The sequence below is a fragment of the Impatiens glandulifera genome, chromosome 4, assembly GCF_907164915.1.
Source record: "Impatiens glandulifera chromosome 4, dImpGla2.1, whole genome shotgun sequence".
In the NCBI taxonomy this organism is placed as follows: domain Eukaryota; kingdom Viridiplantae; phylum Streptophyta; class Magnoliopsida; order Ericales; family Balsaminaceae; genus Impatiens; species Impatiens glandulifera.
Genome location: NC_061865.1, coordinates 53,866,235 through 53,888,315, shown reverse-complemented (window position 1 = coordinate 53,888,315; position 22,081 = coordinate 53,866,235). Strand labels below are relative to the sequence as shown.

At 32.8% G+C, this 22,081-nt stretch overlaps 3 protein-coding genes across 4 annotated transcripts; 1 reads left to right on the top strand and 2 right to left on the bottom strand.

Moving 5' to 3' along the window:
* Nucleotides 1–20: 20 nt before the first annotated feature.
* Nucleotides 21–3,792, bottom strand: LOC124936593 (malignant T-cell-amplified sequence 1-like). The gene is made up of 8 exons (XM_047477105.1): nucleotides 3,718–3,792; nucleotides 2,291–2,372; nucleotides 2,154–2,221; nucleotides 1,951–2,048; nucleotides 892–1,028; nucleotides 597–664; nucleotides 207–270; nucleotides 21–105 (listed from the first exon to the last, which is right to left on the bottom strand). Exons 1-8 carry the CDS (start codon nucleotides 3,726–3,728, stop codon nucleotides 88–90), a joined length of 546 nt encoding a protein of 181 aa, XP_047333061.1. The 5' UTR covers nucleotides 3,729–3,792; the 3' UTR covers nucleotides 21–87.
* A 2,630-nt stretch (nucleotides 3,793–6,422) lies between these two features.
* On the bottom strand, nucleotides 6,423–8,759 carry LOC124935390 (pectinesterase-like). The gene is made up of 3 exons (XM_047475825.1): nucleotides 7,736–8,759; nucleotides 6,726–7,621; nucleotides 6,423–6,632 (listed from the first exon to the last, which is right to left on the bottom strand). Exons 1-3 carry the CDS (start codon nucleotides 8,757–8,759, stop codon nucleotides 6,423–6,425), a joined length of 2,130 nt encoding a protein of 709 aa, XP_047331781.1.
* Nucleotides 8,760–16,167: 7,408 nt separating this feature from the next.
* On the top strand, nucleotides 16,168–19,190 carry LOC124936186. 2 transcript variants are annotated; one of them, XM_047476662.1, is made up of 8 exons: nucleotides 16,168–16,525; nucleotides 16,619–16,685; nucleotides 16,788–16,827; nucleotides 16,932–17,064; nucleotides 17,503–17,574; nucleotides 18,153–18,233; nucleotides 18,543–18,604; nucleotides 18,799–19,190. In XM_047476662.1, exons 1-8 carry the CDS (start codon nucleotides 16,214–16,216, stop codon nucleotides 18,863–18,865), a joined length of 834 nt encoding a protein of 277 aa, XP_047332618.1. In that variant the 5' UTR covers nucleotides 16,168–16,213; the 3' UTR covers nucleotides 18,866–19,190. The 2 variants fall into 2 exon arrangements, with proteins under 2 accessions (XP_047332618.1, XP_047332619.1); XM_047476663.1 differs by lacking the exon at nucleotides 17,503–17,574.
* The last annotated feature ends 2,891 nt before the right edge of the window (nucleotides 19,191–22,081 follow it).

The following is a 22,081-nucleotide window of genomic DNA, read 5'->3' as shown; positions in this document are numbered from 1 at the left end:
GACTACTAAACTGAAGGATGCTTTAGCCACAAAAACAAAATAAAATAAATCCAAGGAAAGCGACCCATCTGCGGTTACTGCGCGAACTCAATCCATTCGCTCCATCTGCATAAACATTAAACAACAAATTGTTCATATTTATACAAAATTCTTATTTTCCTTTTCTCTTTTAAGAGCTGAAAAGCTTTAAAATCTTAAAAACTTACCTTCCAAAGACCATCATTAAGATAATGCATGTTGTCCACACCAATTCCCTTGTTGATTTTTCTTCTGCAGTGATTAGAAAGCTTTTCATAAGTCTATATGAACACAAAAGCCTAAGCAAAACAGTAGTATTAAGTGAATCTTCATATTCATATGCTCCTGCAATTGTTTTATGAAATCTGAACTGAAAGAAGTACAAAATAAAATAGCAGATATGGAAAGGGGTTTAGTTACTCTAGGTGGGTAAGAAACAAATTTTCTAGTGCATCATTTAATAGCAGTATTTTCTCCCATGAACATAAAAAGAGAAAAACTTTAATTCTGAAATATCTTTGAAACCATAATGTACTGAAATAACTAATTGGCAAATGACGATATATTGCATAACTTACATATCTTTTGCCGATAGCTTTGTAAATCCAATAGCAAGAGCATGCTGCTTTCCTTCAGCCATAATGGCCTGATAAAATGAATACAAAACAAAGATCAACTATAAATCATTGTCTAGAAATGATCCAAGTTATAGTGATATTTTTTTTTGCTTTGTTTGATATAGAGATTTTGTTCTCGATGATGATTTTTTTATTTTAGATCATTGTGAATTTTGGAAAAAACATTACAGACGTCGATTTTTCTGGATCACGGAGATGGATATATTTTAAATCAATACAGGACGAAGCTACTTACAACAGGAGTCTCTGCCTCGACATTGTCATCCAAAGCGCCACCAGGAGATGTAAGTCCTGGACACATAATATTGGCTCCTGAAAGGACAAATCTAATAGCACCCCTATCAACCTGTAGCTTCTTCATTATGTCTGGATCTGTAGGAAGAATATGTAGAGCAATACATCATAATTTCAATTAGTAGACAGATTCTAAAATGGTCTTGCCCCATAATGTGAGAACGTTTTGGAGTTGATTATAATAAGAAAGAAGCTCATCTTGCTTCAAAAATTTGCATCAAAGACACGTTTTACTTCCTCAACTTGAGTCGGACTTGTTTTGCTTACGGAATTCCTCAATTTACTTATGTGCATTATATCTTGACAAACTTCGTTATGTTCTTAAATAATCTTTATACAAATGTTGCAGTTCCTTATTCCAATCATAAACTGAGATATTTGCCCAATTTGAAAACATTTTTTTTTCTCTTTTCGTACAAACATGTTTGGAAACTAAACTTAGTACAGATTCCATATTTTTTGTATCTGAAACAGATTTCAAAAGTGTTTCCAAATGGGTAATTATTCTCTTTCTAAAGTGCATAGCAAGAACTTAACGTGGAGTTGTTACACAAGAGATAGACGACAACAAGTATTTTTAGCCATTTGTAAAAGTTTAGGAAGCAAAATGAGCTTCTTTCCTTGTTTATAACTCAATCCATATGCAAAAAAAATTTCCGCGTGGACACAACACCTATTAGAAGCTTCAAAATGCACTTCTACAGTATAACCCTAACAACAAAAGCTACATGTCTTATTCCAGTAATCAAAACCGACAAAAGAGAAGATAAAAATTTGGTGCATGTCACACAATAAAGCCCACTGCCCACATAACATAGAAAACATAGTATTTAAGATTTCAATTGATATAATTCCAATCAAACATATCTCTTTCTACCCTTTTAAGAGGAATCTAATTAAGTTCATGTTTAGATCTCAATTATAGAGCAGTTACACGTGGCTTGCGCTTAAAATAACGATTAAGCAAACCAGATAGATCTAAAGAGAGTGGATATTTTACATTGATGGAGAAGTCGCAGAGTAGGCATATAGGGTCCATCGCGTATGTTGAAAAACAGTGGCACATTATTGACAACGACCAGATTCAGATGATTTTGGCTGGGAGGAAATAGAACAAATATCAAAGTAATAAATTATAAAAGATAACATGTGGAAATGGATGGATGTGATCATCTAAAGGAAAGGAAAAAAATTGAAGCTTACCATTTAGTAACAATAAGAGGGGACTTTTTGGGAAGCAAGTCCTCCAATACGGGTTCAAGGCCTGGATACTGCATTGAAAGCGAAAGAACAGTTAAGTTAAGCTAAAAACAAAATCTATAAGTTAAAGAGACACAAACCTCTTCAGCAATACTTTGTCGGATCCTGCGTTGAACAGATGCCTTAACTTGATTTTGTCCAGAAACTTCTTCAGTGGAGAATCTACAAAATATTCACTAAACTAATTAATCAGATATCAAAACTATAAAAAGGACAAAATATGCATATTTAAAGGAAAGACAATTGAGGTTGGTAAGGTTTATTTTATCATTCTATTCTTTTGTTGCATACGCCAAACACAGGTCAAAGTTATCAGAATAGGTTTCCAATAGTTGCGTTCAAATCTTCTACTACTATTTTGCTTAATTTTCAGTTACTGCTTAAATTTCAAGAAAACCTAACTTTCGAAAAAAATGCCACCACAGAAAATAAAATAAAAAGAGAAACAAATGAGAAAATATAACAAAAGAGGACAGACAAAACAAACCTATATAATATGAATGCAACACAAATCAATCAGCTAACTTTTCATTGAAACCTATTGAAAGCAGAGTTTATTATCTAAAAGAACCAGACTTCCCCACTTCAACTTAAGACGTTCTTAATGAGAATCAAACCTGAAACATTTTCATTGACACCTATTAAAACCAGAGTTTATTATCTAAAAGAAGTTAACACAACCTCCCACCGTCATGGCCCCACTTCAACTTAAGGTATTCTAAGTGGAATCGAACCTGAAACGTTTGGTCTGTTCTACTTCTGAAGGGTACTAATAAGACTGACCCGACCCTTCTCTTTTTCCCTGTCTCCCGCGCCGGGAGTAGGGTTAGCTCCTCTTTTGAGAAGTCCAATCCAATGAGGATAAAAAGAGCTGCTTTTCCAGTTTTGGTTAAGCGAGCGGAGCATGTGTGGCAAGCACCACCCCATCCAGAAAAGAAGCGGATGCTTAGGCTTAAGGGCGGGTAGACTGTCCACCCAGTGCCACTACCCACTTCTACTAAGGCTGGACTTAATAGGAGCAAGAGACTTGGTGGCTAGCCTAATGGGTTCATTGACAACTATATAAGACATACATTAATGATTTACCCTAATTACTATGTTCTAAGTAATCAAGACTGAATGAGTAAATGGTTCATAAACAATGGCCATGAATAAAATTTCTACCAACAAACTAAAAGACAAAAGAGCTAGATTTTCTTTTTCCCAATTAACATGCATAATTTAATAGCAGACACCATTATTAAGCTTGCAATAAGGCTATTAGACATTGATCTCATTCATTAACTTCTTTTATCAGTGTAAAATATAAGAGTTATCAATACAACAAAACACATACAGCGATGATGGCGGAGAAAAATAGAAGAAATGATCACTTTCTTCGTCTTAAGGAAATCGAAGACCATCGATATTTCAAAAAATCTCACTTTTAGAGACAAAGAATAGGCAAATGACGTGCAAATAAACTGGAAAGTAGATTAATACGAGATTATCTAAAGAGAGAACTTACTTCTTAAACATTTTCTTCGTCTTCTTCCTACAACTTTTTTAGGGTTTGATTTTCAGTACAAATGGATCGCGTAGCAGAAAAGCCAGCCAGAAAGATGCTACCCGGTTTAGATCCATCCATCGAGTATTTCCGGGTCGGGTCACTCCGGCCCAACCCGGTTTATATTTATTAAAAATAAATTAATATTTGTATAATTTGATTTATTATATATTATTTACTTATTTAATATAAATTTATTTAATAAAATAATATACTATTTGAATAAATTATAATTAAATATATAAATTAAAAAATATTTATATATATTTTTAATATTTATATTTAATATATTAAGTTTATTAATAAATATAATTATTAATATATAAGGTTATAATAGTGATATATTTGTTGTGGTATTAGTTTTAAATATTATTAAATTAATTTAAATATTGAGTCCTTTAAATTTAGATATTTTTATTTATTAATTTAATTTTTTTATTATTAAATATTTCAAATTCTTGTAAATATTAATTTTAGTATGAGTCATGATAAAGAGAATGACGCTAGACAACTCCATATAGCGATTCTCATCACGTAGAAAAAATAAGTCATAGTAGAATAATAAAAAAGTAATTATCATATAAAAAATTAGATAGAGAAAATATAAATCTAAAAAGTTAGAGAAAGAAAACCATGTTCGAAACCATTCCGTTCCAAACATGGCAATGTTCGGGATCATTCTGTCTCGAATATGACAATGTTCAGGACAATTCCTTCCCAAAATGTCTTTATCTCCTTAACTTTTTACATGATAATTTTTTTCCCACTATGACTATTAGGTGGAGTCGCTTTCCCCAACATCGTTGCTCCCAACATCGTTGCTCCCAACATCGTTGCTCCCAACATCGCTCCCCCTATATTTTTTTTATTAAACATGGTCAGTTTTACAATTATACGATTTAAATTTCTTAAGTAATATTAATTAATTAATTTTGTGTGACTTTAAAATTTATCATATTATTATTGGACTTGTTTACACTTTTTTTTTTAGTTTTACAAAAATAAAATTATGTAGGTAAAATTCAAATAAGTTATAAGTTATTTAAAATAAATTAAAACTAGTTTATAAAAGATTTTATAATAATATATATACATTAGTTGGAAAAGCTTGTATACATATTTTTACACACTATTTCTTAATTTTTTATATTGTAATAATTATTAAAAAATATAAATTTATATGTAAAATAGATAAATGTTGCTTATGTGATTATTATAAGTTATTATGCAATAATATATTCATTATTTTAAAAATACTTATTATTAAATTTTTAGTTTTTAAAAATGTCATGAAAAATCCCAATCCATAAATTTATAGTTTTGATTTTAAGCCTTATTCAAAATAATAATTGTTTTTCATATCTGAGCTAAGTAACCTTAAAAACGTTGTATAAAACATATTTATTAGTAAAAATATTCAAATAAGTAGTATACTTCGGAAAATATTTTTACCGGCGCTTATAAGCTAAGTTGAAATATGTGTCGGTAAATATTGCGTCGCATTATGGAATACGTCGGTAAAAGAGATTTTGCGCCAGAAACAAGTTCACTAATTGCGACGGTGTTACCATTTACCGACGTTTGACTTTACAATTAACATTTATTTTATTATTAATATACAAATATTAACAATTTAAAACCCTATAAATATATTAAATAGAAACATACAAAATTTTTATAATTTAGATAAATTTTATATATTCAATTATTAAATAATTAAGATCAAACAATTAAACTTAAAATCAGATTTTTATACGCGATTTTTTTTCCTCGTGGGTTAAACACATAACCCGTAAATTTACTCAACCAATTTAACCAGACGAGCGGACCTTGCCGTCTTACGGACTCTAACCCAGGACCTCAGAGATGCTCGAAACCTGGGGTATCCACCTTCTATACGCGAAACTTAATGTTGACAAAAAAAAATGGGAGTTCCTCTCAAAATGAATGTGAATGGTTAGGTTAATGCTCTTCCTAACAAAACATTTAGTGATTTGGTGTTTCTTGATGAATCAATGATATATGACTGATTAAAGTTGAGGCTATTCCATAAGGAAATATATGAAAAATAGCAAAAGGTTCTTGTCCAAATTTGAATGATATTTGTGAAAATCTTCATACAAATGAACATGATCACTTTTGTAGATTACGAAATGCAAATTTAGCAACGAATTGAATTGCTAATCAGGGTGTTTATTGTTTTAATCAACAAATAAGTCTTCGGGCTTCAAGATTTAAAATTGATTCTTATAATATAAAGATGTTACATGTTATAATATACAATACAAACTTACAAAACACAGTACATAAATGTGAGAAGAGACTTCTTTTAAAAAAAAAAATCCCAATTTGGCAAAACTATTTGGGTCACAATCTTATACAAAATATTTTATAATGATGGCTAAATTATTAGACATTCAACCCTTCTTTTCAGCTGTTTTTTTTCTCAAGACACATAAATGTTTGTTGTGTCGAAAAGAGAATGTGCCTTGTTGATCGACAATTGTCTGATTGCACCTACATGCGGTAACGATACAAATGACAATAACTAGAGAATCACAAGATTGTGAAACCCCATTCTTCAAATCAATCAAAACAAAACAAAAATAAAATAACACATAAATACATAAGTAAATTAAAGCGACGAAAATGGTAACTAAACCTCTTTAGTTATTAATACCGTAGGTAAGACTAGTAAGCGGCTTTTTTTGATTGCTACTTGGTGCCGACGCATCTTCTGATTTTTTCTTTTCCTTTGCCTTGTCTTCGTCTTCCTTCTTATCCTTTTGTTTATCTTTTTCTTCCTTTGCCTTGTCTTCATCCTCTTCCTTATCCTTTTTCTCCTTCTTTTCTTCCTTATCCTTTGCCTTCTCCTCCTTTTTCTTTTCTTTTTTCTTGTCTTTTTCATCTTTTTTCTTCTCCTTCTCCTCTTCCTTATCGGACTTGGTCTCGTTAGCTTGGCCAGGGACCGGGCTTGAGGATGGAGTTGGGGCAAGTATACTCGCGACGAATGCAGTCGCGTTAGCAACGGCGGTGGAGTTATCAGTAATGTTACCGGCTGCAAGAACACTGTTGGTGGCGTTATCAAAGTTGTGCTTATTTGAGTTATCTCGTTCCAAGTCCAACAAGTCGTCATCTTTTGCAGCATTTGGTCTATCGAGAGGTGTTGGGTATATGAGACCGGGATAATAGGGCACCCCGGTTTTCGATAACCAAGATTTTGCATCCAAGAACTTGTTCGCAGTGAAATGCTCTTTGATTAGGCTTTTGCTTACCTCCTTAATCCCCCGCCAAGTAGTTCGGTTAAACTTAATAGATCCGGGACCCCTATTGTTGTACTCGGTATAGTAGCAAGTATCTAGCCCGAATTCACCTTCCCATGGCATGAAACCGTCGGGAGATATTAAATCGTCGATAAAACTTTCCATAATAATCGTCCTAGAAAATTCCTTCCATGGCCTAGCCATATAAGTCTTGATTGTGAATCTATCGGGGTAGTAAGCCGGATCGGCTACTAGGTTGCAGTTCTGCAAGACGAGGCCCGTGGGCTGACGAGGCTCCTTTCGACCGTGGGCTGTGATGATGTTGGCTTGGTTATCCAATGGCCTCCTCACCAACATCGTGCAGTTTTGGAAGAGCGCGGCGCTATCGCCGAAGATGAAATCGATTGTCCCCGAGATTACGCAATTACGATAGTATTGTCGGTATGTATGGGCGTATAAGGTATCTTGGTAACCGTCTATTTGGCAATTGTAGAAAATCGACATGTCGGAACCGACTCGTAGTGCGACCGCTTGATGTTTCTCGGGACCCGCGTAGTTATCGAATCCAATGTCCTTCCCAATGAAATGATCACCCAAAATAACTGCATCATGCATCAATGTGAATTAAAGGTTTGTTTTGATTTTTTTAACCTAATAATATATAGTATATTTAAAGAATGACTTGTCTAAATAAAATTAAATGGATTTGTACATACCGACCGTCGCGGTATGGAAAGTTGACACCCCGTCGATCCAATTTAATCGACCTCGGACCCTAGTCTTGGTCGGACCGTCTCCATACATGACCAAATGAGTCAAGTTCCGATCGACTTGAATTTTCTCGTCGTAGATACCCTCTTTTATGTATAAAACAAACGTGTCGTCGCTATTACGAGGAATATCGAGTAGCGCGGCGGTTATGTTGGTGTACTTTCCGCTCCCATCTTTGGCCACAACCATATTAGGTTTAAGATTGTCGATAAGTTTTGAGCTAAGGAGTCTCCTCTTACCGCCATCGACCCAAAAAGGTATTTCGTCGTGACCGACCGTTAGATCCTGATCGAATAACAACCGACGGTTCATCCCTTGAAGCTCGTCGAGATTGAGGGACGAAAGAGCGTGCGCTATCTCATTAACCATGGCAAGACCATTGCTAGTCAATTGCATGCCGAGTTTCAAATACTCTTGCATTTTCTCCCCCGCTTCTCCCGTCGTGTTATCAAACCCCTCAAGGCACGTCCCTTGGTAAGTTAGGGCTCCGCTTAGCCATACCTTCAAGTTAGCTAAGACAGAATCGAAATGTATAACATCCATATTTGCTATTTGATCCAACGATCTCTCGAGATCCTTAACCGCTATATCCGCCATCTCTTTACAACCGGCTAGGGCATCTTTCGTCCTAGGATCCTTCGCCAGCTCCTTGAGCAATGTAGAGTTATTGGCTGCCTCTCTAATATTTTTCTTCGTGGAATCGAATGCGGCGCGAATCAATTCCTTCGGGTCGGTCGAATTCGCGTGTGCCAAACTTTGCATGCATGCCTCTTTATAATCGGTTGGTTGACATATACTTTGGACAGCCTTTGCATGGGCGGTTAGTTCTTGGTGATCGTATCTCTTGCTGGCGTCATCGTCGGTTTGACTTATACCGACGGTGACCGCGATCACCATAGCTACTAGGAGCAAGGAAGAGACGGTGAGGATGATGATTCTTTTCTTCCCACTATTGTCATTGCTTTCCATGACTTATTTTTTAAACTAAATTATTGGTGGAGGATAAATTTTTATTTATTTTTTGGTTTTAGGGTTAGAGAGAAAAAGGGAAAGAGAAAGAAGATAAATTAATTAAAGATATAAACCAAAAGGCCATCTGCTTGAAGAAGCTCTTGAAGCCCCTGCACAGAGTGGCCTGACAGATGGGAAGATTGGCTGCAGGAGAGGAATGGTAGCTGAACCATATATGATCATGCATATGTTAGTTATGACAGTTAAACAAATTTGAGGTTCAACAAATTTGAGGTTCAACAAATAGAGAAAAAGAGAGATTTAAGGGACTATCCATGCTTTATTCCTAACCTAACAAAATTAATTACCCTACAATTATAAAACAATGGAATTTTATAAACTCATTTTTGACATACCCAATAATTGAAATTATGAGTTTAAGAAATATTGACTCTAGAAAATTCATTAAGTTCAATTCTATGTAAGAAATGTGATTCTTCTTTTATTGAGAGGAAGATTTGACTTCTTTTATTATTATTTTAAGACAGTTCATTTTAAAGAGCTCCAAAAAAAAATCATTGAAATTGTCACGATCCGAGTTAAAAGGAAGGAGTTATAATAAAATTAGGTTTGTCGGAAAGCTTGCACAAATGTACAAGTATGTTTTGCTATTGTCCATGAAGGTTCTATTTTAGAGTTAGAATGAGTTGATAGAATGTTACTCTTGAGAATAAATTGATGGCAATGTAACATGTTAAAAAACTATAATTAGTCATGAAAACAATGCTATATCAAGTACTATTCCAATATTGATTTGGAGGATGATGAAGACTACGAGTATGTAGTCGGAAAAAAATTAGCTAGGAAGCCTCAATTTTGAATAGAAATGTTTAAGATATTAATTAAAATGAATTGCCGAATCGAATTGCTAGCATAGAATGAAAATCAAATAAATACAATTAAATATACAATATCACTAATATATTTATTTATTTACTATTCATATTTTATAAGTGTTTTTAAGTTTATTTTTTTATAATAAAATGAATTTTTAATATATTATATTAAAAATTCATTTTATAATAAAAAAATTTATTTTAAAATAAATAGGGTATAAATGATGCTCTACTAAATATATATTTTTTGAAACTGAACTAGACACTGATGGTAATAAAAAAATATCATCAAATTAGTAGAATAAATGCACTCCCCTTTTGATCCGGCTTACTATCATACCTAGTTGTTGTGCTATTTTGTTAATGGTAAAAAATTATTTAGTTTTTCAAAAGAAAACTAATCATCTGTAATTTTTTTTGCTATTGTCTATGAAAGTTCTATTTTAGAGTAGAGTGAGTTGATAGAATATTACTATTTGAGAATAAATGGATGATAATGAAACATGTTAAACTAGAATTAGTCATGAAAAAACACTATATTAAGTATTACATTAATATTGTTTTCGAGGATTATGAAAACTACGAGTACATCGTAGAAGAGTTGAGAAAAAATACCAGACAACAACGAAATCTCAATTTTGAATAGAAATATTTAAGATACTGAGTAATATAAATTATGACCCTTGTAAAAGAATCAAAATATATAAGGATCCTAATTCTCTTAATTTTTTGAGCTGTTATGATTTTGTTATTGTTGATATTGTTTTAAATGAGTCAATTACTTTTTAAGATGATAATCATTATCACAATATTGTTTCATTTCACAATATTGAGTTAATGAAAATTATTCTACATTTTCATAATATTTTAGAAAACCTTATATTATAATTAATTAAAAAAGTGCAATATTATTTTAATAGTCACTTTTAAAATATTGGATCTTAAGTTTAACCAATAATTAATTTATTAAATGATAAAAAATCTTAAGAATTTCAAATTTTTGAAAATAAATTAAATAAAAATAGTACATACAATTGAAAAGAAGTCATTCAATTTAGAAACACATTAAGTGGAGTAAAGCTAAATTTGAACTCATAAATATTAGTAAATTCGTTAATATATTCACAATTAAAATCTATAATATTATTTCATCTAAATTAACACATAATAAAATATTTTAAAAAATAAATTTTAATTAAATTAAAAAAAAATCGCCCAAACCCAACTGGACGTTTCCAAGCAGGATCTTAAATTATATTTCTTAAGTAGAAATTATCTCTTATATATAATTTTTATCATTTTAACTATCTTAATGATTAAACAATAACTATTTTTAATGATAATAACTTTAAAATTAAGCACTCAAATAAAATTGGATGGTTATTAACTATTTTCAATATAATAAATAATGTAATTCAAATGTAACAAATATATTCTATCCAAAATGACCAATCTTTAGAACTTTAGAAAATAAAATAATAAAAAAATTTGGCCAAACCGTCATAATTTTGGGCTTCTTGTCATTAAAGTTGTAAAAACACGACTTAACAATTTTAAACGCCCTTAACTTATTATATACGTGACATTTATAAATAAATAAATAAATAAATAAAAAATTCATGTCACTAATTTAATTATCGAATTTTAGTGAATTGAGATTTTGACTATCGATTCTTTGAAATTCGATAGTTAAAATTTTTATTTTGTTAAAATTCGATAGTTAAATTAGTGACATGAATCTTTTATTTATTTATTTATTTATTTATTTATAAATGTCACGTATATAATAAGTTAACGATGTTTGTACATGTTTAAATTCGCTCGCTACCTCCGGCCACATACCTAAAGAAATGCTTTTCTTCGTTACGCAAGAATATTCTCTCCATTTCTCATCCTAAGCGTCTACCAATTTTAGGAGTACACCTAACGTCTTGTATTTTTAGGGCATGAAGGATCTAATCCTAAGATTAATTTGTTCATTTGAATGCTTAGTCTTTAAGAGTTGTGCGATCTGAAGTTGGTCGGTTTCATGCCTTATCTATCCTTTCGAGTGCTCCGCCCATGAAGGGGACGCATCGAAATACTTAAATGTTAACACGACCTGTGCACTTTTAGAAAAAAATTGTTCTATGAAAGCTATGTTATAGAACCCCGTGACTTACCTTTCTCTCGAATCTCACAAAAGTAGATAAGAGAACTATCCATATAGGATATTGTCCTATATGTTTTAGATGAGGAACCAAAGTGGAGTTCTATATCATAGATCTTTCTATTCTTAGCCAGTACATGTTTCAGATTAGTACGTATTCAAAAACGTAATAATTCAGTTGACTTTAAGAGTCGTTACTTTAGTTTACTTCACAAAGAAACTAAAGAAAGAAAACATAATATTCACTAATTAAGGGTCTAGTGCTTGGTTACACATGAGGGAATGGTTGCAACAACTATGACCTATGCTCCTATCCTGTGGGATAATCTCTACTCCTATGTAGTTGGCCATTATTTGTGAAGGTACGTTACACATTTGTATTTTGAGTTCATAATTATTTTGCTTGTGAGTGCCATAACCTTGTCATTAATCTAAAAGGAGTAATCCTAGCTCTTGATTAAATTTCAATGAAGGTTGCCACCAAGCCATTAGAATTTTTGAATGTCCATTTATCATATTTTATGTTTATTTAACAGGATATCCTATGCTTAGTCCAAAGTTGATTCTGGACTCTCGTTATGTATTCTTAGACTTAAAGACGATGAAATTGATCATCGAATGCGCTCCTTGAGCACACATATGAACCACAATGTGAACTTTCGCATTTGCTGATTTTCTTAAATGTTTTTATGTCGAAAGACTATGAATCCTTGCACAAGAAGGACTTCACCCGTTTATGGGAATATGGATTAAGAAACGAAGAAGAGGAATTGGAGTCCCGAAGTATGCAACAACTGAAATTGAGAATTTGCCCAAAAGAGTTGGAAAATCACGAGAGTTCTTGTGCATGTCAAATATATGTTTAGGAACACTTTACTCTTGATTACGGAACTTTTCGGGGTTACGAGACACCAAATATGACTCCAATAAAACAAGCTATTTTTCTTCTGAAAGTGTTCCAAAAATTCTGAAAATTTCCAGGGAGGTCAACAATATATTTATGAACCTACTGCGAAAATGTCATAATTTTTGGGGATATGGAGCTTCCGAAATGAGCATTCTAAAATAAGACATTTTTCAAACGGACCCTAAAAATTATGGAAAATATTATTTTTGTTGAAAATAATATTTTAGACCATCCATGAAATTTGGAATTTTTATAAAATCGTTTGAAATGTCAAATTGGAAGAATAAGGTTGTTAGGCATAAAAGGAATCCAAACGAGCCCTAAGAAATTTCCCAAAAGTTGGAAATTAAAACTTTATATCCAAAATTGGATAATTATAAAATCGAGGGGTCGAATTGGATGTTGAAAAAAGTCCAGAGGCCTAATGAATTCGAATCCTTTGAAAATGATTCGAATTTAGAAGTTTGAGGTCGAAATTGAATAAGGTGGAAAGTTCAGGGGCCTAATTAATTCTATTTTAAGAATTAATTCCGGATTTAAACTAAACATTTGAGAAGTTTAAAGGCCAAATTGAATGCGCCCTGGAACTTCAGGAATTCAGAAATTCCAAAAAAAGTCATTTTAAGGCCAAGCGACCTTCGTCGTCTTCCGCCTCTATCTACATCGCTGTTTCCCGAGGCCATGTAGGGAATCTCCGATAAAGAACGAGCACAAAAATCACCTAGGAATCGAGCTCTCCGTTTGTTGCCTTGTCGTTTGTTTGAGAGACCTGACGAATTCCTGAGTCAAAGAACAAAAGACACTATGTTCTTCCAATTTGGAACGTTGTCTTCTCCGGTGAGCTCCGCCCAGACTTCACCAACGCACTGGAAGACCGGGACTCAACACGATAAAGGCTCGCCAAAGCAGATGCGACACACGAAGAGAGGTTCTCTACAAATCTAGAAAAACAAAATGGACAACAATTACCGTCGGTGACTTCTTATCCGACTACGCGATGACTTCATTGCGATGACTTCATAATCATCACATAAGCTGATAAGCCTTCCTTGTCCTTCAGAGCTTCAAACAAACGCACCTTCGCTGCGCCGAAAAAACCGTCTGGAACATCGCTGAAGAACTAATCAACAGTTCTTCCTCCGGCGGCCAAAACATGAAGATTCCGACGACTAACAAAATTTAAAAACAAGGCTAGCCTTGACATAACCTTTTCCTAAGTCTAGACTCAATCTCCCTAAGACTCTATCAGCTAGGGTGAACCAAATATCCAGACAGAATTCAGACAAACATTCAATTAACTAAAATCAAACATAATTAATCAAACTGTTGTTCAACAATCGCCGACGTCAGTGTACAAAACTGACTTCCTATGTGATTACAACAACATGAGAGCAAAGAAAACTACATGAAGAAGACAAGAATCAAAGAAGAACCGCAGTTTAAAGATTTCACTGGAATCCTCAAGAACTCGCCGGAAACAACTTCTAGTTGTTCTTCAATTGGTTGCTTTCTCTCTAAGGCTCTATCTCTTTCTCTCAAGTATCAAATTTAGCAAATGAATAATCATCCCTCAATTAAATGAGGTAAATCCTTTATATACTCCTTAGGCAAAGGTAACTAATTAGAAATTATGAATTTAGCAAAACCACCGACTGCTTCTTTGAGTTCAACCGACTTTAACTCCTTCACAGCCGCGCCTGGACTTATTTTTGTGTGTAGGTAACCGGTCAATCTACATTTCAAGCCCTTGCTCAAGTGTAGACCGAATTACGAAATTTTGAAGTTATGCCTTTTCCGGTTTCGATTTCATGCCATTCTGGATCAACCGAATTTTCAGACAGTCATAACTATTGACTCAAGCCACCATATAGACTGAGCCAATATGCGTTTAAAAGGTGAGCTTGGTTAGCTTCCACTTTGGTGTTGGAAGAAATCTTCAAGATTGGCCGCATGTTCATGCAATTCTTGATGGAACACCATGAGTCTTGAAGTGGAAAGCTTGGCTTATGGGCGACCTCACGTGGGCTGTAGGTCGAACCATAAGCGATACTTGGTATCAAATGAAAGCTAACATCTTTCTAATGGTATCTCGTTGCTCAAACTAGTTGAGACAAACAAAAGAAATGAATTTTCAAAGTCACTCATGCTCTAATTTGCTTCGGAACGAAGTGAGTGAACTTGCATCAGGTTGTCGGACTAAATTGACTACCTTAGCCATTGAATGGAGACACGAGACCAGTTCCATTCGAATGAGATATGTATTTCTTTCCAACCATAAGCCGCAATCCAAAAATGAAGCCATGTAGCATTAGTTATGAATTAAACATCAAGGACATGTCTTGTTCAATCCTATTTTGGTCGCATCGTCTTAAACCGCCGATTTGAAAGGGTTAAGAGTGTCGACGTTATTCTGGATACAAACGAACTTGTAGAGCACTCTTTAAAAATTTCCAAAACATCCAACAAAAACTAAATCTATTGAGTACAACGACTTGAAGGAGCCTCCATATTTTCTTCAGCGAAAAAACAACTCAAAACCCATGGTTTTGGCCGATTTTCAAATGAATCGCGCCTGGTGTCAGCATGAAGTCAGAAAGCACGTTCTTGAATCCTTTTAGGCGCGAAGTCTGGCGCGTTGACCTCCGTTGATCCCGACTCTCCCGTTTTGACTCGGTTTTGACATTTTTGCCTTTTTAAATGTCTTCTACACAAAATTTCTAACAGCAATATTATACTTAAAATTCAAGATCTTTCGAATTGGTCAATCTGAACCTTTCAGGTTTACCGATTTCTGACTTTTGAAAATTGACGTTTAGGCACACAAATGAGCCCCAAACTGGTTGTTCGACACATTTTGTCCAATAACAATATTACACTAAAAGTTCATTATTTTTCAAAACGGTCATTCTGAACGTATGAAGCTCGAGTATTTTTGGAAATTGGCGTTTGGACCGCTACTCAAAGGTCCCTCCGAGCCAATTTCTCAAAGTGATTTTTTAATTTTGTTCTCCCGATTCAATAACAAGTATGAAAATCATACTGAACCGGACAACCTATTTTAATTTCAAAGTATAAAAATTAAGTATCTACAATGTCTAAAAAAAAAATTCAAATTAAGTGTTTATTGGTTAAACTTGAACATGCCCTTATTAAAATCAAAATTTCTTCATAACTTTTTCTTTCAAGCCTTACAATTTGAGATTTTTTATTTTCCAAATTTTGTCCAATCCTATCATTTAGGGCTTCTTCTCAAATTCCCAAATTGTAAAGAGAAAAAGTCAAAAATTCCAATTGACTTGACCATATTTGAGATCCATAATTATAATCTTAACTAAAATCATAATTTCATAATTATAATTTTAACAATTTTTTTTTATATTTAAAAATAATAGAAACTTGTAAAAATATGTTAAATTTAAACCAAACGTGACTGAACAAGTCGCTTTGTTAGAGACTTCTGATCCAAAACTTAAATTTTTTTCTCTCTCTGTAAGACTCTATAATTCTCTCCTTCAAATCAATGGCGTCAATCCGAACCTTCCATCCCACCATTTCCACTTATCTCAATTCCTTCCATGGATATACAATCTCAATCTCATGCGCTTCTTCTACGCCGCCATTTTCGTTTAAATCATCCAACAATAACAACTTTCACTTCTTCACTTCTTCAAACGCTTTCTCAAGGACTTCCCTCCGCGAGAATCTCCGTCTTCCACTCTCCCGAAAAACCCATCCGCCATCTGTTTCAAGTATTTGGGATGCCCTAACAGGAGGAAATTCTCCCCGCGAAGCTATAATCGTTGTTAGACGGGGAATGTCATTCTTCAGACAGGTGACATGTTCATTATATTGTTTAGCAGATGAAACTTCTCTTTAGACTAATTGTAATTCTGATTATATTAAATGAATCATTTTTATTTGAAAGGGTGATGTTAAGAATTCATTAGCAGAGTTCGATAAAGCAATTGAACTTGATCCTCGGCAAAAAGCATGTAACTTTACATTTGCTTCATCATTTTCTTGTTGGAATGAGTTTCTATGATGATGCATTGGTTTTCTTTACTCTTCATACTTTGTTGTAATTGAATGAGCAGATTTATGGCAGAGAGGGTTGTCATTGTATTATCTTAACAGGTATAATTCATTCATTATTCATATTAGTAAGTGGATGAGGATCTGTTGATTTTCATTCTACAAAACCATGGGAGGAGATTCAATGTGCAGGGATATTCTTTTAGGTATGAAGAAGGGGCTGAACAGTTTAGGATAGATGTTGCTCAAAATCCAAATGATACCGAAGAATCTATATGGTGTTTTCTGTGTGAAGCTCAGATATATGGGGTTGATGAGGCAAGAAGAAGATTTCTTGAGGTAAATTGTTGAAGGGAGAATTTGTTAAATCTTCCATATTTTCCATTGAGCTAAATAATTCAGTACTTTAGCTAAGACAACAATAAGATAGTCTCTTCATGTTCTTTTTATTGGAAGTTGAATGTTTTCTTTTGTCTTTTGAAAAGGCAAATACATGAGTCCTTCCTGACAATCATGTTCGTGCTTGGGTTCTTTTGATTTTCTTCCATCATAGTTAACGCCTGCACGGAATCTCTGATTTTTCTTGTCAAGTTAGACTTTGCGATATTCTTTTGCAACAATAAGATAGGTTCTTGATATCCTCTGTGGAAATACTTATTTTAAAATCAATCATTTTGACCCATCTTAGCAAAAAAGAAGAAGATTGTGGACAAGAATCCATTTTGTTGTGCATTAAATAATAAATTGGAACTCTTATGGTTTTTTAAAGTAATGCAGGTTGGTATAGATCCTCGTCCAGTCATGCGAGAAGCCTATAACATGTTTAAAGATGGTGGTGACCCAGAGAAGGTTCTTTTGATTGTCTTCTCATAACATTGTTTAAAGAAATGTGGAGTATTTGACATGAACACTTAGCTTCTGAGTGTGATAAATACATTCAGGCCTTGTTTGAAGAAGGGTTATTTGGCTTTTAATACAATTAACCCCTTATCCCATCATCAATCACTTCATCATTCAAATCATAAACTAAAATATCCTTTATGTTTCTAACATTTTATAATACTAAATACAAAGGATATTTTAGTCATCTTACCCAAATAACCTTAAATAATCCACTTTTTCATCAAACAAGTTTTTTTTTCCAAAGAAGAAACCTTACATCACACAAGCTCTGTATGTCACATAAAATCTTAAAGGAATCAATATTTAGTTTAATGATACTATAAATAAAAAGGATATTCTGGTTTTTTTATTTTATTTTAGACATCAAAATTAGGTAGTTTAACCCAATAAGGTAGTTCAAGAGAACAAATGTCTTAGGTTCGATTTTTACTAAAAATGTCTTAAATTGAAGTTGGGGGCTATGACCGACAAAAATGATGATTGTTTTATTTCAGTTGATTAAAGCAATTGGTATCTCTGTGTAGCTTATTGCGGCATTTACAAGTGGCAAGGAAAGTGAGTACTTTTATGCATCTTTATATGCAGGGCTATACTATGAATCTCAGGTTTGTTTACTTAACTCAGGTACAGCTATTTTTTGGTACCCACAAAAATTCCCCTTGTGGGAATTCACCCTTTCTATTGCTTCTGCAAACATTTTACTGGTTTACAAGTCTTAAATGGTTATCATTTAGCAAATATTCAACTTCCTTCAAGAATCTATGTGTCTGTTTTAACTCCTGTCATTTCTGAGTTGCACTTTGGCACAATAAGTCTTTTATTCTTTACCATATACTTGAATTTGATTAACCTTTTGTTTTAGGTTAGTTAGAAATGTGCATGAACCCCTTCTGTAAAATATTCCATTTGTGCAGGGCAATGCAGACTTGGCTAAGCTATCTATTTTAGCTGCTTGCCAGTGCCCATATGGTTTAAGGTATGCTCATTGCTAAACATTTTTTTTTAGAAAGCTGTGGTTGTAGCCCGATTCCTTTGGTAAAAAAAGTGTAGAGTTGAATCTTAGGCTTGTGGATTACAAACTGAATAATTGAGCATTTGATTGTGATTTTTTTAAGGGTTGGAAAACAAGTGTGAACAAAATACAAGTCAATTATTCAATGGCCATTGCAGGTCTGACGATTATATGGTTTCGCTTGCCAAGGTTCACTGTCTATGTCGAAGTTGGCAATCTGGTTAATGTACTTGACTTAAGTGTTTTGGAAATGCGATTTCTCTATAATTCTTAAAACTAGGCCGAGAAGATTTCTTTTTATATCATCCACCTCTTTTGGAAGATGAGACTCCCCTTATCACTGGTCTTCTAATCCCCTCTTGTGTTGTGATATATATATATTTTTATGATTTTGAGGTTTTTCTAATAGAAAGGTTGATGATCTGTTTTATAGCTAGTTTAGTTATTTATTCACTAATTATGACAATAATGTATAACTTGAACTGAATTGTTTTTTTCTAACGAATTTTACCATTTAGTTGTGACAATGGAATTAAATGAATTAATGAAATGCGTAAGGGTGGGTCTAAAAGAACAAAGATCACGACTTCCATTTTTTTTTTTGGAATTAAAAGAATAACTAGCGTGACACCCCATATCCATGAGCCCCGCTTAAACTTAAAGTGCTCTAAATGAAATTAAATTCGTGACTTTTCGGTTTCTTAAGTCAACTTTTACCACTGGACTACTTTGGTAGAGTGAGTTCAATTCTTACTTAGAACACTTTAAGTCGAAGTGATGGTAGTGTGTTTAAGGATGACAATTATAATTTGACCCGCAATTTCGTATTTGAATTGTCAACCGATTTGATTGTTAGTTGATCGAGATGATATTTGTGTCATCCGTCCCGATATCACCTTATTTTGTCATAAACGCTAATATACACAATTAAATATATAACATCACAAATATATTTATTTATATTTTATTATAATTTTAACTTTATTTTTTTTATAAGAATATGAATTTTTAATATATTATATAAAAAATTATTTTACAGTACAATTTTTTACTCAAAAAAAAAATATAGTATAAATGATATTTCACGAAAATGAAATCAAACTAGAAGTAAAACAAATCGAATAGTATTGACTCTATCTTATCTTTTATTCAAAATAAGTCCTCTTAACCTTGTTTTAACTTGAATGGTAAAGACACAATATAATATTTAATAATTATATATATTTTTTTGAAAATATTATATATATATTAGAGAATTATAAGAAAAGTTTAAATATAATGATAAAATATTTCCTGAGATTTTTTTTATCTATTCCATGCCTCTATTCCGAACCAATTAGAGGGGGAAATTTGAGGAAATGACCTCAAAGATGAGGTTATTTGACCTGGTGGTAAATTATAAATTTAATTGCGTTCGTGGTCTTTTTATTTTTTTTTGACGAAATTACCATTGTAGCGAAACGCTAAGGGACTTAACGTTTCGCTAAGTGAATTAGGTTTAGTATAAATACTCTAATTTTTTCATTTCTTTCATTTTTCTTTCTCTCTCTTCTCTTATTCTCTTTTTCACGGCGGCGGCGACAAAGGCAGAGGCGGCGAGGCGGTGGTCTAACCTAAATCGATTTGCACGATCTTCATTTCTTTCAAACCCTAAACCTAAATCGATTTACACGATCTTCATTTCTTTCAAACCCTAACCCTAACCTATTTTGCATGCAGGTCAGGTGAAGGATGATTCTAAGGTGTCGAAGAAGATGTTCATTTCAAACCTAATTCAATTTATGTTCATGTTTCCATTATATTCTCAAACCCTTCTGTTGTTATTTGATTCATATTGTTTCATATTTGTTATTTGGTTCGTTCATATCATATTGGTTCATATTTCTTGTTCATATTTATGTCATTGATGATATTTGCAGATAATCTCGGTTCTGTTTCAGGGAAGTTTCGCTAAGTGCATTTCTCTAAGTGCATTTCGCTAAGTGCATTTCGCTAAATGCATTTCGCTAAGTGCATTCTTCACTTGTGGGAAGTCTTCATGGGGGTGATTAAATTTTTATTTGAATGGTTGAATCTTCATGCTAATGATGTTGTTCATTATTAGTTTCTTAGTTGAATAGAATAGAGAGGTTCTTCTTATTTGTGTTGTTTAATCTTTCAACTATTGTAGAGAACCAAATCTTAAACTTTCAATCAATTTTTATAACAAAATATTGGTAACACATCTTATGAATTATGATGAATGGACCTTGGTTGGGTAAGAATACAAACCGATCCGAGCTATCTAACTATCCAATCTGAATTGAACTTTTGATCCTTTGGTTTAAGTCCGTGATGGCTTGGATTCGATTTCATATTTAAGACATTCATATTTAAGACGTGATGGAGTATAATCAAAATCTGAAAAAAAATACACCGTTCACTTACATAAATTTGAATCTTGAAATGCCTCTTTAGATCTTGTTTTTATCTTAACAGTATAAAGAACTAGAACTTCACTTCTATCAATGAATAAAAGAGCTCTACATAAATGAAATTGTACCAAGAACAAATAGTCTTATCAAACATATTATTCTTTTTTACCACATGAACTAAAAAATTACAATTACATCTGTGAACTACATATTATATGTTTTCATATATACAAAATTTATTACCAATTAAAAAACAAACTTTTGAAGAGATTACTATATTTTTTCCCAGTAACTGAAATGGGAATAAGTAAAAAATAGTCTCTCCAATTAGTCTAGAATCCTTTCCTATATGACCAAGTTAGCATAGGCATCAAGTCCTTGGCTGCTCCCATTTTGCTTTAGCTTCTTGAAAGGAATAATATTTTATTAGAAGGCGGATCATTCTAGAGTGCTGGAAAATCGCCTTCCTAATGGATTGCCTTATCCACCAGTATGCATAAGTAGCAAACCTGCAACCAGCTTGAGGCTTGAATTTCTGAACACTTTTCAGAAGACCCATGCTCCATTCCTGCAACAAAAGACTCAGTTTAAATTGGCAAAAATGACCACGCAAAAATGTCTTTCAAACTTCTTTTTTCTTATTGAGATGTATGCACATATGTATGTGAGTGTGTGGTGTGGGTCTGTGAAATTTTGGTATACTTTTGTCTAAAGTTTACATTTGTTATGTTTCCCAAAATCACAAAAATTTGGATTATGATCCTGAAATAATCTTAGTAAACTGAAGCAAAAAATTACATTATAATTTGTATTAGATTCCAAAGAATATCTTATAACAAAAAAATAAAAAATCACTTCCAATTTTAAGATTTTCCAATTTTTCAATTAGATCGTGATGGAGACAAAATAATAATTTTCAAATAAGCTAAATAATTTATTCAAGTTTTGCTTGTAACTGTAACAAATCATGAAGTTTGAGACCATGATTCTGATACTGTTTAGCGATGTGAACCACCATCCGTAGATT

Excerpts from the sequence above, each read along its gene's own strand:
- LOC124936593 (XM_047477105.1), bottom strand. Across the intron at positions 2,222-2,290 it reads GACAAAGTATTGCTGAAGAG|TATCCAGGCCTTGAACCCGT; the intron begins GTTTGTGTCTCT and ends CTTTCAATGCAG. Across the intron at positions 1,029-1,950 it reads TCTGCGACTTCTCCATCAAT|ATCCAGACATAATGAAGAAG; the intron begins GTAAAATATCCA and ends TTCTTCCTACAG.
- LOC124936186 (XM_047476662.1), top strand. The coding sequence starts at position 16,214 with ATGGCGTCAATCCGAACCTTCCATCCCACCATTTCCACTTATCTCAAT. Across the intron at positions 16,828-16,931 it reads TCATTGTATTATCTTAACAG|GTATGAAGAAGGGGCTGAAC; the intron begins GTATAATTCATT and ends ATATTCTTTTAG. Across the intron at positions 18,605-18,798 it reads CAGTGCCCATATGGTTTAAG|GTCTGACGATTATATGGTTT; the intron begins GTATGCTCATTG and ends TGGCCATTGCAG.
- LOC124935390 (XM_047475825.1), bottom strand. The coding sequence starts at position 8,759 with ATGGAAAGCAATGACAATAGTGGGAAGAAAAGAATCATCATCCTCACC. Across the intron at positions 7,622-7,735 it reads TTTCCATACCGCGACGGTCG|TTATTTTGGGTGATCATTTC; the intron begins GTATGTACAAAT and ends TGCATGATGCAG. Across the intron at positions 6,633-6,725 it reads CAACTCCATCCTCAAGCCCG|GAGGAGAAGGCAAAGGATAA; the intron begins GTCCCTGGCCAA and ends GAAAAGAAAAAG.